Here is a 19,833-nt window from a genome sequence, read left to right as displayed (position 1 = left end):
AAGAAAAATTTTTTGAGCGTTTGAGTTTTAAATTTTTATGAAATCGCGTAACGATAACGATTTATCCTCAAACCAGGTATATGTATATCTATGATATAATACAAGGTATTATGAATTATGATAACTACATGCAATGTTTTTGGAAAATTGGATTAACCATGCTTTATGCACTATGCTATCCTAATTGAAAAATAAAATATTTGTTTCAAAATAGAATATATTTAAATATAATATATCCTAGACTGACAAATAATCATCTCCGTTCAGAATCGTTTTTTGTATACAATGATACTTATCATTGCATTCAAATTTAACTTACCATAGTCAGAGGTCCACCCCACCCCCTAATGTACAGCAGAGCGGTACCCACACCCGTTTTTTATATATGACAATAAAATTTAATTCTTTTGGTAAAAAGCTTCAAAATTTAATACAAGGCTCCTAATTTATTGTTACAATAATAGGTAGTTAAAAATATTAAAAATACATAGTACCAACTTTTTTTTAATAAGCGTCGAAAGTTCAAATTTTGACAAAAAACGTAAAAACCATGAAAATGTTTAATATATTTATTTATTATTTTCTTTATTTGAAAATATACAATCTATACTGTTGGCATAATAATAAGTATAATGCGTGTTCTGAGTACCTACAGTCTTAAATTACAGTAATGTATTAACATGTATACTGCATAGATAAATCATCCATTAATGACACGCATAGCTTGCTTTTATTTATTTCTCTCTTTCGATAGGTTAGGTAGGTTTAATTTATGAGGGATAGTATATATTATTTTGTTTTGAATTAAAAATTCATAAATTTTTTTTTTTAATCTAAGTTTGAAAATTCAATAAAAGATTTGTTATGAGTTTGTCTACTCTTATAAGATAAAAAATTTCTATCGGAAAGTCAAATTAAATCTTATATGAGCATTTGAATTACAACATTGGATATCACTTAATTTCTCTTGCGTTGATATATTATTTTGTTGTTATTCAAAAACGAATAACTATAGAACTTTAAATTTACACCACACGTTTAAGTTATTTATAGACATTTGAAATTTTCCGCTTTTTTAGTTTTTATTCTATAAATGTCAATGCAATTTTATTCATTGGTCTCAAAAACTTTTCTATTTTTTTTTATAACCTTTTAAAATTCAAAATTTAACAAAATTTATTTAATTAAAAATGTATGAATCCTTTTTTTGTTAAAAATGTATTAAACGGTTAATTTTTATAGCTTAGAATTAAAAATTTAAAACAAGGTTCCACATAAGTAGTTCATTCTACAGCAAAAAAAATCTAAAAACTATACAAACATAGTTTCTTTTAATAGTTATTTTTAAGTTCAAATTTAGATTAAATTATATATTAAATAACTAAAAAATACAATTTTAGCTATGTTATTGTAATTTAAAAATATTATTCGTGGGTACTTTATATTCTATATACCTACTATGAATGACTGAGTGAGTCGTGTGCATAATGAATTTGATTTGATTAATTTGGAATTTATTTTAGATGTATCTATGTATATACATATATATATATTTTTTTTTTGAAATAATAGCAATATAATTAATAAAGTATAAAATATCCTAGACTAACAAACCGTGTTTCTAATCAGAATCGTTTTTCGTCTACCATGATATTATATCATTGAATTCAAATTTAATACCATCCAGTACACTCAGTACAGTAACCTATTGTACAGTTGAGCTACATCTGCTTACTTACCCGCTTATTTAATTATTTAACATTTTTATTGATCAGTGCTATATAAAAATAATAATGTTACGTCACAGAGCAAATTTAGAGGAAGTAAAAATAATCAGTGCAAAAACGGTGTTTACTATGTTGCGCGTCATGCAGGTTTACCGTCCTTTTAATAAATATGGTACCAAAATAATGAATATTTCATTAACTCTCTCATTTTAGACATGAATATATGAAATTGTAATAATATAATCGTAGAAAAAAATCCCCTTGTAGAAATGTTAAATGGGAATACATTCAAATATTTGTAGAAAAAGTCAATTTGAAATTTATTACATAATAGTATAAGGTTCTGAAATAATGATAATAATCCAAATTATATTTATTTGGACATCAGTGAAATAGATAAAAAATAGGTTAGAAAATTCTACCGATTTAATAATATAGTAGTTAGGCAAAAACGTCTAGCTAAACAAATAATAATTTTATTGAGGTTTTAATCTTTTTATTCGATCTAAAACCACTAAAAATTTTGAAACGTGATAAATTATATTATTTAATATTGATTTAAGAAGATTATGATTTATGACGTATGCCGTACAATGTACCATGTACAAACATATTACTAGGTATTGTTTTGTATTTATATTTCTTTTTTATACATAATTACAATATTTTTATCAATGTGGAGATTTTTACTATACATTATAATGATCAGAAATTTGTGATATATTTTAAATCATATCTGATAAATATCACTCTGTATTCTTACTGTATCTCGATATCTCGTGAAAATCACAATCCCAATATAGTTTTACACATTTAGCTAAATGTTTAATATTGTAACTATTTTCAAAAATATTTTTTTATTATTGACTTGGTATATTTATTTATTAATAAACAAAATATTTTGGTTATTGTAGAGAGTGATGGCGCAGAGATTATTTTTGTGTTAGTGTGGTAGTAGGGGAAATATAAAGAGAGAAACATTTATGAATACAATTTATAAAAATATCTTTTTAATGCTGATATAATATTTTAATAATAGTTAAATAATGTGTATTTATATAAGGCGTTAGAGTCTACCGTATACTGAAATACAAAATAAATAGGGAATGTTTTCATTGAAACAACATGTCAATTATATATATATATATAAACTCAATAGCTAAAACTACTGTATAGCAGATCCTAGTGTTTATAGTCATTGAGTAGGTCAATACATTGGAATATAATGGTATAATGGTGTTAAATGATATACTATTGCATACAAAAACAATTTTGAGCAGTCGTTAGCCTATATTTCTAAAGATATTTTACTATACTATATTTCTATTGCTTAATTTGTTTTTCTATTAGCTATAGGGTAAGCTGAACTAATTTTTTTCTTAATTGTTTTATGAAAAAATTAGTTATATCGTATAAACTATGTAAAAATGATTATTATTATTATGATTTTTTTTTTGTAATATTAAATCATATTACATATTTGCATTAAAAAAAAATGATTTGTGGTTGTTACCCCAAATTTGCTAAAATGTTGTTCAAAACTAACTCTTGATTATTGAATTTTTCCATTTCTAAATAACTACTAAAAATGTCGTAATCACATTTCATCCCACATTCTTGATTTAATTACTAATGTTAAATTAGTCAGGTGCTGTAATGTAACGTTTCCAATTGTTTTTCATCTGAACCTATTTAAATCTTAATCCATGTATTTTTATACTTACAAGTTGTAGATGGTCAAATTTTTATTGCATTCATTTACTGAATACTCAAAATTACCTTTATAATAAATAATTCCATTCATTTTCTTAGAATCATTTGAATTCGATTGAAAAAACTTGATTTTCTCAATATTTTTGATTGTCAAAAATTAATTAGATATATTCTCTGAGTATCAATTTTATTGACAGAAAATTACATGGTTGACTTGGTACTTAAGTTTTTAAATATTCTTACATGTTAATACTTTAGGGCGACTAGTGTTATGAAAAAATTAGCAGGACTAATAGTTTTAGATAGATACTTAAAAATAAACCCAATCATTTTTAAATTTATTTTTATTTTTTAAATAATGCTGAATAAGCTTAATATATATTTTTTTACACATAATTATGTAATACTATGAAGATAATGGGATTAAAACGGGATAAAAAGCATCCTTTTTGATGTTTGTCAAGACTGCGGAACATGATAATCAGAAAGAGGTAACCCGTTATAAACAGGACGTATGGTCACCCTATTAAACATACTAGGAAAACTAGAAACTATTATTTTCTATTTGAGAATATGTCATTAATATTAATTGAGAATAATTAAGGTATCGAAGCTATAGGCGCCTAGGCATGACAAATATTATTGCTAAGATTAATTTTCTCTAAGTAAATTTGACTAAACTGAAATCTGGCTATTACTAAAAGTTTACCTTTTTATTCATGCGAACTTACAAAAATTATACAAAACAATTTATTAACATCGTTTCATTAAAAAGTTAAATTGGGATATTTTATTTTTGAACGCCATGCATACGTAGAATGTAATAAAAATAGTCTATGATCATTATCTTACCCATTTATATACAATTAAGAATCTTATGTGAGGGTTGCCGAGGGACTGATACATACCTTCTCAACTTGGCTATAATGTTCTTAGAAGTCTAACATAACAAGCTAATTTAGGTCAGGGAGGATTAAGAACAACAGCCAATTTACGTTTTTATTTTTGTTTACTTAATAGTGTTTCTTATCGCTTCTGTTGTATTTTTATCAGTTCTTAGATCAAAAACTTAGTAGACATCGATTCGACTCAATCATTTACGTAATATTTACGTTATAAATGCTTGTACTATTTATTTTTATTTAAATTTGGTATATTTGCTTATTAACTGTTTTCATTTTACTACCAATATTAATATAAATAAAAAGTTATATTTTCTAATTAATATTTATTGAAGGACGATTAAAAACAAGTGTTGAAAATTAAGAAGATTAACGGTTTATATATAAAAAATTTAATTTAGTAAACAATAAAATAGCGATATATCTTTTGGACCCATTTATAGAATAATAAACGAGAAAATTATGTAAAAGATGTGTAAAATGTTTGTAGAACTATTGTCGTTAACTGAAAACCTTTTCTTGTCGACGTAGTTTGGTCATGTAAAAACCACGAGGCGGTCGTAAAAGTACTTTTACTTTTGCTAGGAGCTGTTTACTTACCCTCCATATGCGTCGCAGATGCTTACTAAATTCCAACAAAATCATCCAGGTATAACCGTATAAAAATGTTACATTTTCTATAATCTATAACTAGATTATAACTTCTTAAATAATTATTTAAAAAAATAAAATTGTTTTCATAGCTTATTTAATGTATATTTATAATGATTAATAATTGAAAAATTAGTAAGAAATAGAAGAAAAAAACTAATTTGTGATTATTATATTATGCACTTGATTTATGTTACGTTAGTCCTACTGGGCAAGACGCTTAATTTTATATTTATTATAATTTTGAGAATATAAATAAGTACATTTCGTTTGGTCGTAAAACCATTATTGACAATGTTTATGTTCTACAGCTTATTACAATATCACACTGTTAGGAAAATATTTGAAAAATGTTAAACATGAACTAGGAAGTACCCTATTTAATTTGATCGGCTTATAAATATTAAAACGTTGTTTTACAAGGTTTTTTTTTTTAAACGTATTCGCGCGTCGAGCCTGCTCATTTGTTTATATGTCGTATAGCGTGTAACCTGGACTCGTAAATGTGATTTTCATTTTTCTCTTTATAACACATTTATTTAATTGTCGTTGAATTTGAGTTTTAAAATTTGATTATTTTTATCGTAGAAACATTGTAAAAAACGCCGTAAAGTGTTTTTCCTGTATGTGTGTATGTGGCATGCGCTGTAGCGAAATGAAATAGCTACCGGTAAATAACATTTAAAGGAAAAAAAAAATTAGACAATAATATTTTATATTCCCTATGACCTACAATAATTTTTAAGTAATCGAATATATTTTGGTCGCTCGCGAGAGAAAAACTAAGAGGAAATAAAAAAAAGTAAAAACTCCACTCGTTTGGTATAAGAAACGCCCCGCGCTCATGCGTCATTTCGATTAAAATCGATGCGATGCGACGACCGTGTGTTTTTGGGGTTTTTATACTACAGCCTCTCTCCAGGTCAGGGGGGTTATTCTCTCCCGCTACCCCTTTGACTTCCTCCGGGGTAGGTACCACACCGTGTCTCTTATAGTTATATATTTACCCGAAATTTATATATCAATATAATAATTGTTTTGAAGAGCCTGGAGCAGGCTGTCGTGGGGTGTGTATGTGTATAGTTGTCGTCGTTGTCGTGCACATCCTCCTCCGCCGGAAATTCGCCACACTGATTGACGGAGTGACTACTAACACGACTTGAGCGGCGGCGCGTTTCGTCGAGTGCATTAAATCGCGCTTGTCGCCGTCGTCGTCCAGCTCTCTCTCTCTCTCTCTATCTCTCTCGCGCGCGCGCGCCTGTGTGTGTGAATGTGTCGCTGGGTTTTTGCGCGTGCCCGACCGGCCGGCCGACCGATTCCGCTCTGCAAAATACCATCATCTCGCTTGTGTTCGCCGCCCGGTAGTCGAGTAGTGTAGTAGTTGTTATTCGCCGTTCATCATCTACTCGCCGCCGCTCGTAATTCCACGTCATAACAAATCATGCATTTAATGTTTTAATGTATTTTCATCATACATAAAAAGAAAATTACATTTCCGCTATTGATTTTCGATGTAAAAAATTAAAATACAATACAAATATTAAATAATATAGAAGTGTTATCTTCGTCGTCGTCCTGACGTTTGTTGCTCGTTTTGGACATGGTTAATAATATCGACGCGTGTTTTTTGCCACAGGTATGGACGCGTGCAAAGCGTTAAAATACTGGCGAGATCGAAGGAAGAGGTGGTTTTGGGTGCCAGTGGCGTGTGCGCCACCGTGTCGTTCATGGACATTAAGTCCGCCTCGAAAGCTCACAACGTCGAGCAAAAGTTGGACGACAGGTCTCTCAGCACCGAGTACCACGAGCCCGCCGCCATACCGTCGGCCAGCCCGACCATGCCGCCACACCTGTATCCGGCCCCCACCAGGCCATACATCCACGGGTGAGTCTCGTCTTTATATTCCGTTGTCTATTAGATGATGTATATTTTTTATTCGAGATGACATCATATATTTTATCGTTAACTATTTTTCGTCCATCACTAACGAGTGATGAAGATAGGTGATTATAGTGATAAAGTGAGCGAGTGAATGAGTGCGTGTATTGGAGAGGACACTTGCACATTGCCTAGCTTTATATGCTGTGTAAATGTATAATAAAATTGACACTGCGCCAGATGTGACGTCCGCCCGACAGTATACCTCTCTGGCACCTATCTAATTAAAATCGAATCGATTATAATTATATATATATATAATGTTTTCTTTTGTTATATTTTATATTTTCCCATATTTTTGATTTATTTCATGAGTCGTTTTTCTTAATAATACATAATAATATTATGTGAATCATATTAACTCACTTCAAATGTCTTCGTTTTCGCCTTGTTGCTTTTTAACACAAGTTATTTTGATTGACTATTATGGATTAGCCATTAATGTCGTTGTAAAACTAGCTTTGGCCTCTATTATTCATATTTTAACTGAAGAATTAGGCGAATAGAAAAATAATATAAATAAAAAAATTGATGTGCATAGTAAATACTGTACTGAAATTTTACCTAGGAACCTATATGTCAAAAATTTAGGTATAACAATAGGTAGACCAATTAATTTTATTTCATGTATCTAGGTAGTGTGTATAAGTATCTTAAAATGTAAAACAATTTATTTTTTATTTTTAACTGCATAATACTTAACTTTAGGGCAGGGGTCACCAATGCGGACCGTGGACAAATTTTATCTGTCCTGCAGTCGAAAAAAATAAGCTGAAACCGATAATATTATAAGTTCAGGTGTTGTAGTTTATTATTTTTGTTTAATGGTTTTTACCATCGTATGAAATTTTGATGGCCCAATAAAAGATTCCTTATTTGGTCCTTCAAAAAAAGATTAGTTGGTGTCTATTGACATACTAGATTAAGATAGGTATTAAATCTTTGTACCGAAGTATCTTATGAATACACGCATTAAAATTTTTTATAATAACAAATAACAACCCTTATTGCCTATTATAATAATAATCAGTAATCACATTTCTTATTACTTTAAATTAAATAATTATAATTTTTATTTTTTATTGCATTTAAACAACTTAATTTTTTTTCTGGCCTTTACTAAGTTTTATTCTATACATTTCCACGTACAATTTGGCTCAGTAGGTTCTTTCATTATGGCGTGTCTTAAAAACAAAACATTAATTCGTAATTTATGTTAGTATATTTGTAACCATTGCAAATCTACGGAGGCTGTTTTCCCATTTCTCATCATATTGGGCGCTTATCACGTATATTATTTTAAACAGCATAAATCATTTGTTTCTTTTTAAAATATGATATATTTTATGTAGATGTTTAGGATATAATATGCTAGTAATGAAATAAAATTCAATAAAAACAGTTTAAAGTGTAAACAATGCATAAATAGTACGCACACACACACACACATTTATGACGGTAAAGTCAGCCTTACAGTTATAATAATTGTATAGACCCGATAATTATTATCATTATGTCTCCATTCGCAATCGTCGGTTTGAAAGAAATTCACTATAATATCATTATTATTATCGATAGTGCATAAAAACATTTGTCACTATTATATTACTAATAATAAGATTATGATTATGTATGTTTAGTTTTATGAGTTTATGACGTAACTACTACCATTCTCGCCGTAACTATAATACGCGTGTGTTGTTTCTATTATAGTACGTTATCGTAAGCTCCCGTTTACCAATTTACTCACTGAGCTTGCGGAAACGAAAACTATTATTAATAATTATCATATTGTGCTTCACATTCATCGTCGTTGTTGTTTCAGTTGTGTGTGCGCCGAAAATTTAGTGAAAAAATAAAATAGTAATAATTAATAATACATGTTTTCTCGTTCATAAACGTGCAATGCGTGAGTATTCTAAATCATCATAGTTATTAGTTTATTACTATTTATTATTATTTCTAGAAGGTTTCAAATTCGTTTTCCTAATGATTTTTTATTTTTGGCACTCGGTTTTTTAAATTGGTATTTATAAATCAGTATATGTATTTCAGAAATTTACCCAATGGTAACATCTTTGCGTTTTATATGCAATTATTTTAGACTATATTTGCTTGATGATATTAAATACCTGAAATTGAAGGTCATGGGTTTTTAACGAATATGTGGATTAGTATATTATCTAATAAAATACATTAAGAAGTGTACACGTTGTGGTCGCTGCTGGCTGTTATTTAAAATTCAGATCTAGTCAAAATGATTTTAATTATTTCAAACAATTGATATATTCTGCAATCTTGGAAATTATCAAATTTTGTTTTGATAACATTGTTTATTCCATACCTATAAATCTGTTATGTGAACGACTTTACGATATGATTATTTTTTTGGCATTCATTATATTATTCCTTATGACAAAATATTCTTAAATGCATAAACATATTTAACTTCTGTACATGAAGGGGGTGCTTTATGTAATGGTTCTCGTCACGTAAAATCTGAGTTAAATGTGATAATAATGTCCATTAATTGTTGAATCAATATTAAAAATAAAAATAAATACATTGATTTTCTCAAAGTTATGTAATATATTATATTATTGACTGAATAATTAATTATTATAATTTTAATGCGCGAAGATGGTTGACATGTTCTCAGTATAATTAGCGATTACCAAACTAATTCGCAATATAGGTATTAAAATTAAATTATATTTAGTTTCTATACCTAGCTATTATGTTTATACTATTTGTCCTTGTGTAGCTGTATTTTTGTATTCCGCTTTGGCTTCAGGTGTTTCTATTATATTTGACAAATATTGTTTTATTCATATTTTATAGTTCATTGATAACATTTAATTTATTTCAATAAATAGAAAAATGTGAGTATTATAAAATTTGTATTTTTAGTTGGGTACTTACAATAAATTAATTAGACAGTAAGATACTATCATATGCATAAAAGATATAGCTATGCTTAAATTATAATAATGACCTTGTTATTTTCGTGTCAAGCTTTAATATTTTTAATGGATCCAATGACGTTCACGTAAAATATTTTTTTCTTTATTAATACTATGTTTGATTATATTGGGTATAATATACTTTATTACATTCTCAATATTACACAAAATATTATCAACGTACTATTGTTTTAATAAATCCATTTAGATATAATTAGAATTTTATTTAACGAGGTATAATATTTTAACATAATTATTTTTCATAATAATGTATACGTTTCAAAAACTATCAATTTATAAGATGTTCAATCATGAAAAAATTTAAATTGTTTTTATATTTATATCCATGATGTAAAAACAATAATTTTCTTGCTAATTTATTCATGATAAACAATCATTGGTATTAAAATATCTAACTATAAAGTACTAATACAATATATCACCCATCTTCAATTGGTTTTATTTAACGATTATTGAAATTTTAAAAGAGTGCCGATGCCATACGAATAAATTATGCTTCTAGACGTAATGGTGCACTGCATCTCAGTTGTACAGAAATTGACTAAAACCTCAAGTATTTAAAAATGATTAACAAAATATTATACGATAAATATTAATCATTGTCAAGTGCGATAGACGATAGTGCGTTTTCGTGTCAGTGAATTATAGTTATATTTGTATTATTCATCAAAAGTAGTATTTGCTATCAAATTCTTATTTTCTTATTTTTCTTTAGTAACTTTATTATCCGTTCTGAATCTCCATTGCTGCCATTATGCCCATTACATCTTTCCAATCATTACTTTTTTCTCTATTCTACTAGTTTACTCCTGTTAGATGCTTTTATTAATGTTGGGTTATGAATCAAAATAATTAATTGTATTTTCTCTTATAACATAATAGCTATTTTTTGTGTTTTGTCTTGTTCATTATATTATTATATTACACGATTATTTTAATTAATTTGCGTTAACTAATAATATTAAAATGTGTTCAGTGCATTCTGAAATTATGGATGCCGCTCAAATAAAAAATAATATAAGTTATTTGAAATTTAGCAAGATACCTATTACATTATTACCATTTAAAACAACCATCTACTGGCTACTTTATTAGTATATTCATACTACTATTATGCATGTTATAATTTTATCACATAATGCCAACATCTTTAGTTTATATGTTTTTGTTTAATTATCTATTTAGATATTATCGATTTTGCTATACTTATTTACGTTTTGATTGGTGAACATTAAAATATGGGATCTATTAATACCAATTGATATTTTCTGGTAAAACGTCTCCGAATCAACCCTCTTTCCCATAAACTGATATATCGTTAAACGTGAACGAACAGTAAGCGTATTTCGGGTAAACTCGTCTGATCTCGTAATAAACATTTTCTCGACCAACAGTTTTATTTTTAGAAAATACTTATTTACAAAAAAATAATAACAATGTTCATAATAAAACTCAAATATTATGAATTATGATAATTCCGGTGTGCACAATGGTGGCTAGTGTGAAAATCTCGGAAAAACTTGATATGATATTAAACACTCGAGATATTCTTGTCCACACGCATTAAAAATTAAAAAGAAAACAAACAACAATAACGAAATCTCGATGAACTACGATCGGCAGTCTATTTGTTTTGCGAACAAGAGTCCAGTGAACCCGCGGGAGAGCTTTCCCTATTGCAAAACAACGTTACCACAATACCACCGCCGCCGTTGCGTAGCGCTTTCACCTCTTGTTTTGCGAGATGAAGGCGCGCGCGCGCGTCCACGTTCCGATATTAAGAAAAAAATCGACAGATCGACGACTGTACAAAATCAGAGTGGCGAAGAAGAACAACGGAACAACAACTCCAACGACGACGATTATTAAAAAAAAACATCCGCGCAGTAATGTGGTATGATACCGTAGAGCAAATGGCGGGAAGACGATTTAATGTTCGTTCGTCCTGTGTGTAACGTTACTGAGGAGTTACTTGTCAGTTGCCGCAGCGGCGCGCGACGAAGCGCGTACCTCCGGAACGACGGCGGCTCGGCGACTGCTGACGCTGAGTGCTGACGAACTACGAAGTGACCGGGCGGCGGCGGCGGTAACACCGCGACGCAAACGTTGCCACTGTTGCCAGATTCATTCACCTCTCGAGCCTTCGTCGGCGGGGGCAAGCTGCCGACGCTGGTTCCGTACCCGTCGATGCGGCTCGTTGGAGTTGCCCGCAATCAGTGTCGGCGGCGGCTGTGTGTTTTTTAAAAATGTTTTTTATTACTCGTTGCCCGCGAAACTGCTGCCGCCGATGCTTCTCCCCCGCGGAAATTCGTCGATGACGCCTCGCCCTTACTTGTCTCCTCCTTTTCGTCTCCCACTATGTTTGACCGATTTATATAATGGAATACAATGCGCGGTTGCGACGAACGTCGTCGTCATGTATAAAATAACACGTCTCCTCTCCTCACCGATTCGGCTCTTATTATTCTTATTATTCCGGACGGCGAACGGCTTTTGTCTGTGCTGCCGACGTCGAGTTCTCTGGATCCCGAATAAACGATACCTGTATAATAATATTTTTTTCGCTCTTTGTTCGTGCGGTTCTATGTTACAGTACCGAGTAACTACTGCGGTCTAATTAACGTCTTATGTTTCGTCGTTGTCGAATTTAAATTTAAATAAAAAAAAAAAAATACAGATAAATGTAAAAAGAAAACTGCGTATTGTCTAGAATGGTATTGTCGTTGTGGTAGTAGTACTACTAGGACTAGTTGTAGTTTTTGAAGTAGTAGCACTGTAATAGTTTATTGTTAAAATTATAGTACTCTTCGACAGTTAATTGCATTGTTTTTGTTACTAAACAAAATATCACAGCTTTAATACTTGAAAACATGATTCGTTAGTAGATTATGCTTTATAAATTATATTTTAAATTGTGTAAACAAGCTGGTTATTAAACCTTATGTGTCGTTTCCAAACCTAAATTATTACAGAGTTTGATCTAGTGTAACAATTAAATTTTATAGAACAGTTTTCCAAAATTGCGTTCCATCTGATGATATTTGTGTCTGCGACAGGTTTATCATGTTATATACTCATACATAATTTGTTTGATTTAAATTATTATTCTAATAGAGGTAAAATTCTGAAAATTATTTGTGTTGTTTTCGTTAAAAGTTATTGTATAATATTTATATATTCTAAACGATTTCTATGATTTTATAATGTCATTATGTAATATTGTAATCATAACATTAAATTGTTTTTATATATTATTTCATTAGGTTGTTGAGCTTTGAAATAAGGTCTTTTGATTACTATGATAGATATTACATATTTAAAAATATAACTTTAAAAAAATAAATAGATTTATAATGTGATAAAAAGTAATAAAAAATAATATAATAGGTATCACATCAAATATTTTTATTAATAGATTTGTTATTTCTAATTGTCTTATTTTTTCATGTATGACACTCGTATTGCTAATATTTTTTTGGCACTAGTTATATAATATGTATTGAAATTAGGGCAAACCATTTTCTTTTGGATAATTGAAAAATTATAATTTCACGATGCTTACCTTGTTACAATTGATCTAAATAGTCAATGTTTATATTCACCTGAAACACATGTTATTATGTACGATACCAAATTAGAATTGTTATTTGTAATGTAGAACTACACGATTTTTATCTCCAAGTTATTAATGATATAATTATGAAATTTATGACTGCTAAATAATATGTAGTTGCTACCTATATAATACATAATACTTAATAAAGGAGGATCTTGGTATGATTGAATCCATATACATATTTATCAATCGTTATTTTCTTAAAGGTTATCTTAAATATTTCACATTTAATTTTTAATTTATGTACAATATATGACGTATGTAAATTGTAAGAAATGTGCTATAGATATTTGTAACGTAATCTATTTGGTTCGTAAATGAGATATAAAATTATCTATTTTATACTAAAATTAGGCAACTAAGACTCGTGTATTAAAATCATTTTTATCCTTGGTTGAAATAGTTAGGATAAGAAAATTAACTTTATCCCCATTAAATTACAAGATTATAGTACAATAATATACTACAATATTAAAATGTTTAATTAATATTAAAGTATCATAAACGTATTAGTGTATAAGAACCAATTAAGTAGTTATATCAAATTAATTAATTAATAATATTGAGATTTTATAAATTAAATATAAGCTAAAATTAATTCTACCCAAATTAATTTTTACTTAGTATATTGATACTCCATTTTTTACTTTGAAAATATTTACAAAATTAACCATAATTATAATAATAAATATTAATATGTATAGAATAATACGTGTTTGGGTTTTCTGATATGATAATTAATCATTTAAAATTTAGAATTACTAATGTTATTTATACATAATATTTTCATAAATTATCAATCTAATTTAAGTACTACTAATAGAATAAGTTACATAATATATTGATATCGTTGAGTTTTATAATTTATTCTTAATGATAATGTAAAATTTTATAAGCATTTTATATATTTTATAAACTTACTGCTCAATAGTACATAATATTATAAAATAATAATGTATGTTTAGAATAGATAACTAATAATGTTAAAAGTATATGTGATTTAAAAATTAATTATTATTTTAATCGTTAAAACAAAGTTTTTTATTTTGATATACCTATCAATTATGTACCTAATTAATGCAACAATTATATCGAATACACGTTAATTTGCATTCATACGACCATTAGATCCTGAATTAACTAATAAATTACAATTTAAATCTTATTAGTTTATTACTATAAATTATAATATTATGATTTCGAGTCTTAACTATACGTTTTGAATGGGTGTGCACGGTGCACGCATATTGTGCAAACTAGAAGTTGTCATTAGGTTTGAACAAATAATGTGTCAACATTATTTTTTCCGCCAAAAAATCCTTTTTTTCTTTGTTCGTCTTGTGACTGTTGAATTTAAAGTTTACCAAGCCCGTATGCCTACATTACTCAGTGTATTATATTATTAAACCTATAGTATTACACCCACTCTTTTATGTAGACAGAAAATCTTATCCATTTATTATGCAGACATTAAGTATTTTTCACAAATTGTATAATATTTTTAATTTTTCTCTCATCTCGGACATGACGTATGATTTCTATGGTAGACATTAGACGCCCTGCCGTTTCGGTGTATAAGCATCAAATGAGCTTGGCTTGGCCCCGTATGATTGCCCGCACAACTTGTTTTGGTTACTGATTTTTAATAAATATCACTACACTATGATGATATTATTATTTTACCGATGTCATATTATTGTCTTTCTTTGGCCCTGCCCCTTATTGTATTGAAATAATGTTAGATTATCTCGAATTACTTGAACACAATAACGTGCTTTGGGTGCATGATACACCGGAGACACAACAGACATCGACGGATTCCTTATTGATGTATCATACAAATCGAGGTTGTGCATTATGGCCGCTCACGTTTGTTGTGGATTATTTTTTGCTGTCATTTATAATTATATTTAAACTTTTAATTTACCTCCATTACATATTATTTATTGTAAGAGAACACCAGTAATTTGCTATCCTCGTCCTTAATGTTATAATGTTTCCTCAACGACAATTCGTGTCATGATGTTGTATTCCGTTTCCAACGTCGTAGTTACTCGTTAATTCCTCTCTTAAACCTGGTAATTTTTTATTATTATTAAGCAATAATAAATACAGTATATATACATTAATGTTTGTATAATAGTAATTTTTTTAATAAGTTTTTAAATATTGGGAAATTACAGAGATGGAAGGTAGTAGTACCACCACTCACCAGTAGTACTACCCAACCAAGTGACTTAAAATTGTTCGTGATAATGTTTCTGCAGTTGATGCGATTTGTATAATAATAACCATTCATTATTATTTTCAGTTGGGAGGTAAATATAATGATATGACACCTAGATATTTAGTATTTTGAAGTGCCATACTTTTATTTAATATTCGGTTTCATTTATTTTTGTTAATTATGATCTGTATCATAAAGATAAAAGTTGTGTTCAGAGTATGCAGAATCTTAATCGGCCTTTAAACATGTAAGATTTTGTCCTCATCCACTTTTCTTCACGCTACCTTAAATATTAAAAATGTTCACATTTTGTTTCTACTCCTAACTTAATATATTATTAACAAAAAATGACCCCACTATTATTTATGAAAACGAAAATGTGAAAAACACTTGTCATTCAAATTGAAAATACAAGTTAGAAACATGATTTTTGTGAATTCAATACCTATAAAACCTTGGAAAATCGATATTAAATCCAAAATAACTAATGTTTATCACATATTAACATTATAACTATGGGTATTTAGCGTTTTTAAAAATTGAATGAAAACTCAAAATTTAAAAATGTATTGTTTTACTGGAAAGAAAGATGTTTGTCTATGTGAAGTTTAAAAGCATATAATTTTTATTTATTTATTTAGGTGGTTAAAAATAATAAAGAAAAAACAGTTTGCCAGGTACCTACTGAAATTTAAAAAAAATATGTGAAATTTATTTTCAATTAATTATAACAAATTCGTAGCCCTACTTAATTATATTAAGATGATTTACCGCCTTGTGTTGTTTCTATCCTACGCATTTATACACGGAAAATCTTTATACTGGGTTCTGTAGGTGTAATAGACTATTTATAGTTTATATTAGAAAATATGATAGAATTATTAGAAAATTTACGTATTTGTAGAGGAAAATAGATTGAATTCATGTTTATTTTTTAAACAAATTGTTGTTAAACAACTTTCTTGCTTGTTTCAACCCCGGATTTGAGAATTTTTTCAAAATACTATTATTTTTGTAACACTTAATTTATTTTATAATTTTTTATATATTTTTTCATTTATTAATCGACTTAAATTTATGGAATTATCATGTGAAACAATATTTAAAATTACAATGTTAAAAAATAACTTTTGTGCTGGTTTGATTTATAGATATATTATGTATTCAATAACACTATCTACATAGATAATAATATATTATTAAGTAATTTATGGTACCTAATATAGTAAAAACTATAAAGTATTGTTGAATTAGCTAACCACCGGCTGTTTTTATTTTCCCATATTTTAGTTTTGTATTGGTTGTATCATTTAATCATTTATCAAACAATTTGATACAACTTGTATTTACATTAAACTAATTCATGTTAATGTTTTTTTGATATCCAAATTCCAAACTCCTTTTCGCTGATAATATTCTATTCTATTGTATTATTTCTTATATTCATTTATATTCGTGATATTATGTATGTTATAATATTATTTATACTTCCTATTAATTACTAAAAACTGTCGAATTACCCAAGAATGCTTTAATTTGATGAGCGGTGGCCCTTAAAACTAATTGAAAGCGGCCCTTTTATCAATGATTAGGGCGTGCAGCAGCTGATAACCACGCCCATTGCTCCGCCCTATGATCTATATCAATACGAACATTTTTAAGAATTATTTATATTAAATTCTGTTATCATATACCTAATATATTTTATGAATAAAGATTGTTTTATTTTTATTAAATAGTTTTAATTCGTATATCTTTAATGTAATCATACGTGTGTTTCGATTAGCTGTTATGAATTTGTTTTGAAGTTTTAAAAAATCACAATGTAGTGTCATTCTATATTAGTTTAAAGGATACATGAACTTGACCTTGCATTTAATCATGCATTCATGCAGTTAAATTTCTTACTGTGCTATTTGTCTGCGTTATAACTTAAAAATTATAATATACCTATTCGTTATTTGTAAATCGTTAGGTTAGGTCATTATGTGTACAGAATAAATAATAATATCACAGCTTTGTGATTTAATCTATCTTTTTTTAAGTATATTACTTTATTAGTATAGTTGTGTCTGAGATAAATCAGAGAGCATCTGACTAAACATATAGCTAGGGTCGTCTTTTTGTGCAATTATGTTTTTAAATTTTATTAACGTCCACTGATCCCTATTACCTATCATGGTAATAATATCCTTAAACAAGCCTACCAAATGCAAAAGTTATCTAGTGGTACTTTCACTGCCTTAAAAAATAAATTTGTATATTTGTCAAAACCGTTGTATCTGGTGTACATATAACTTGAGTTCTTCTATCTTTTTTGTTCACAGGTCTCCTTTAGAGGAACTCAGCAGCTTTGAACGTTCTAGTCATTTTTACGATCGTGAACGAGAGGCTAGCTACCGCGGACGACCGACCGCCTCCGGCTACCACGTTGTATCGCCGATTCAAGGATCGCCAGACCCGCTTCGAACTCGACCTCGTGAGAGGACCGTTTTCAGGGCGTACCCACACGAAAGGTAATTATCATTTTCGTGTATCAGCTTCGGGAAGAGAGGAGTACTCGAGTTTTAGTTATATGACTTAATAGTGAGGTGTTAAATTTTTACAAGAGAGTTATCTCGACTATGTTTTCGTTATTATATTTGGACGTTTTTGATTAAAAATATTGCAATTCCGCGTTTAACAAAAGGTAACACTATTATACCTAACGTATAAGCCAAGACAACATACGTGGGCATCATGCCCTCTTAAAGTAAGACTTTATTTTGAAAATAGTTTTCGGTCTATTGTGCTATGTTTGAGGGTTTACCAAATATGAAATATTTATGGAGTAAAATTCTAAATAGAAAAAAGAATATTTTATAACTACAATATGAAAATTATTAAATATTATCAAAGGATAAATCATGGATATTTGTATAGTTTGTAAATATTAAGGAACACCTAATTTATATAAATTATGAACCACGAGTATACGAGCATAGCGTGTGTCGTATATTGCTAACCTAAAGAGTGGCTATTTTGTTTTTTAAATTAATTGTGTCTTCATTATATAAATAAAATTGTATGTGATTTATTAATATTATAGTTGTTGTAAATTCTCGTTTAGATGCCAGGTTGAGAGTTGGTTTCGTTAAATCAGTACAATTTAGATAAATTAGTATTTTTATAAATTATGTTATTTGAAAATAGATACTTAAGTTATGAATTAGGTTTAAATGCAGATTGCATTAACTCGTATTATTTTAGTGTTTATACTGTAACATTGTTCTTAAATTATAATTATTTAAATGATTGCTTGATAATAATTACTGATAGTTTTTTTTGTGTTAAGCTGTATATTATACTATTTGAACATTTTGTTGAATCATTTCTAGTATCGATTTTACAACATAATGATTTCAACCAGTATAAATAACAATACAAAAATATTATATTAAACTACATTTATTTTTCAGTAAAACTAATATTTTTTATTGCATGCTTAAATAAATAAATATATATAAATGTTTAATATAAATATTATCGTTTTTAACTATATTAAAATAATAAACAATAATCGAAATAGTATGCAAGTGTCATTTTCGTATGCAATAATTATGGTGGATATCCAATTTTTCCTAGCGTTTATGGACGGCCGACTGTCACTGTAGTGTAGCAGTATTGATTTGTTAGTGTTTACGACACGAGCGATAGAGCACAGTGGGCGTGGGGGTGGAAGGGCGCAAAGTCCTGGCTCTTGCAACCCCATTAGTATTCCAACAGTTCCCTGGGGTTCTTTGAACGCTGTTGTCGTGTGTGCGTGCAACGACTCTCGACTATTAGTCCGATATTTTCATTCAAATTCGTCTATTTTAAACATTTATAAATATTTAAATTATTTCGTGATCGTATGTGCACCTATTTAATATTTCCATTTTGTTATTATTTAAGCATACAACATATATGTGGTTGTAAACGATTTATAAACGTGTGAATATGATACACAATAAAAACTGTGAACCATGCATGTTTCGTGGGTAGATTTTTTTTATAGTGAAATAGCAACATTAGCAACAGGTCTATATTGTAATG

General features: G+C 28.5%; 1 protein-coding gene across 4 annotated transcripts in view; it reads left to right on the top strand.

The window, feature by feature from the left end:
• Positions 1-19,833, top strand: part of spen (spen family transcriptional repressor split ends) — a 54,878-nt gene that overhangs the window by 21,966 nt on the left and 13,079 nt on the right. For 2 of the 4 annotated variants that reach the window (XM_015511388.2, XM_015511314.2), the window contains exons 2-3: positions 6,630-6,878; positions 18,087-18,275. In XM_015511388.2, coding sequence (XP_015366874.2) covers positions 6,630-6,878; positions 18,087-18,275 — 438 coding nt within the window. Of the gene's footprint in view, positions 1-6,489; positions 6,507-6,629; positions 6,879-18,086; positions 18,276-19,748; positions 19,775-19,833 lie in introns of those variants that run through there. The other 2 variants (XM_089224982.1, XM_089224983.1) reach the window with 2 other exon arrangements.

The sequence above is a fragment of the Diuraphis noxia genome, unplaced genomic scaffold (genome assembly GCF_037042655.1).
Source record: "Diuraphis noxia isolate RWA-SAM2 unplaced genomic scaffold, SU_Dnox_SAM2 contig0003, whole genome shotgun sequence".
NCBI lineage: Eukaryota > Metazoa > Arthropoda > Insecta > Hemiptera > Aphididae > Diuraphis > Diuraphis noxia.
The sequence above is the reverse complement of the archived record's forward strand: the minus strand, read 5'-3'. Positions and strand labels throughout refer to the sequence as shown.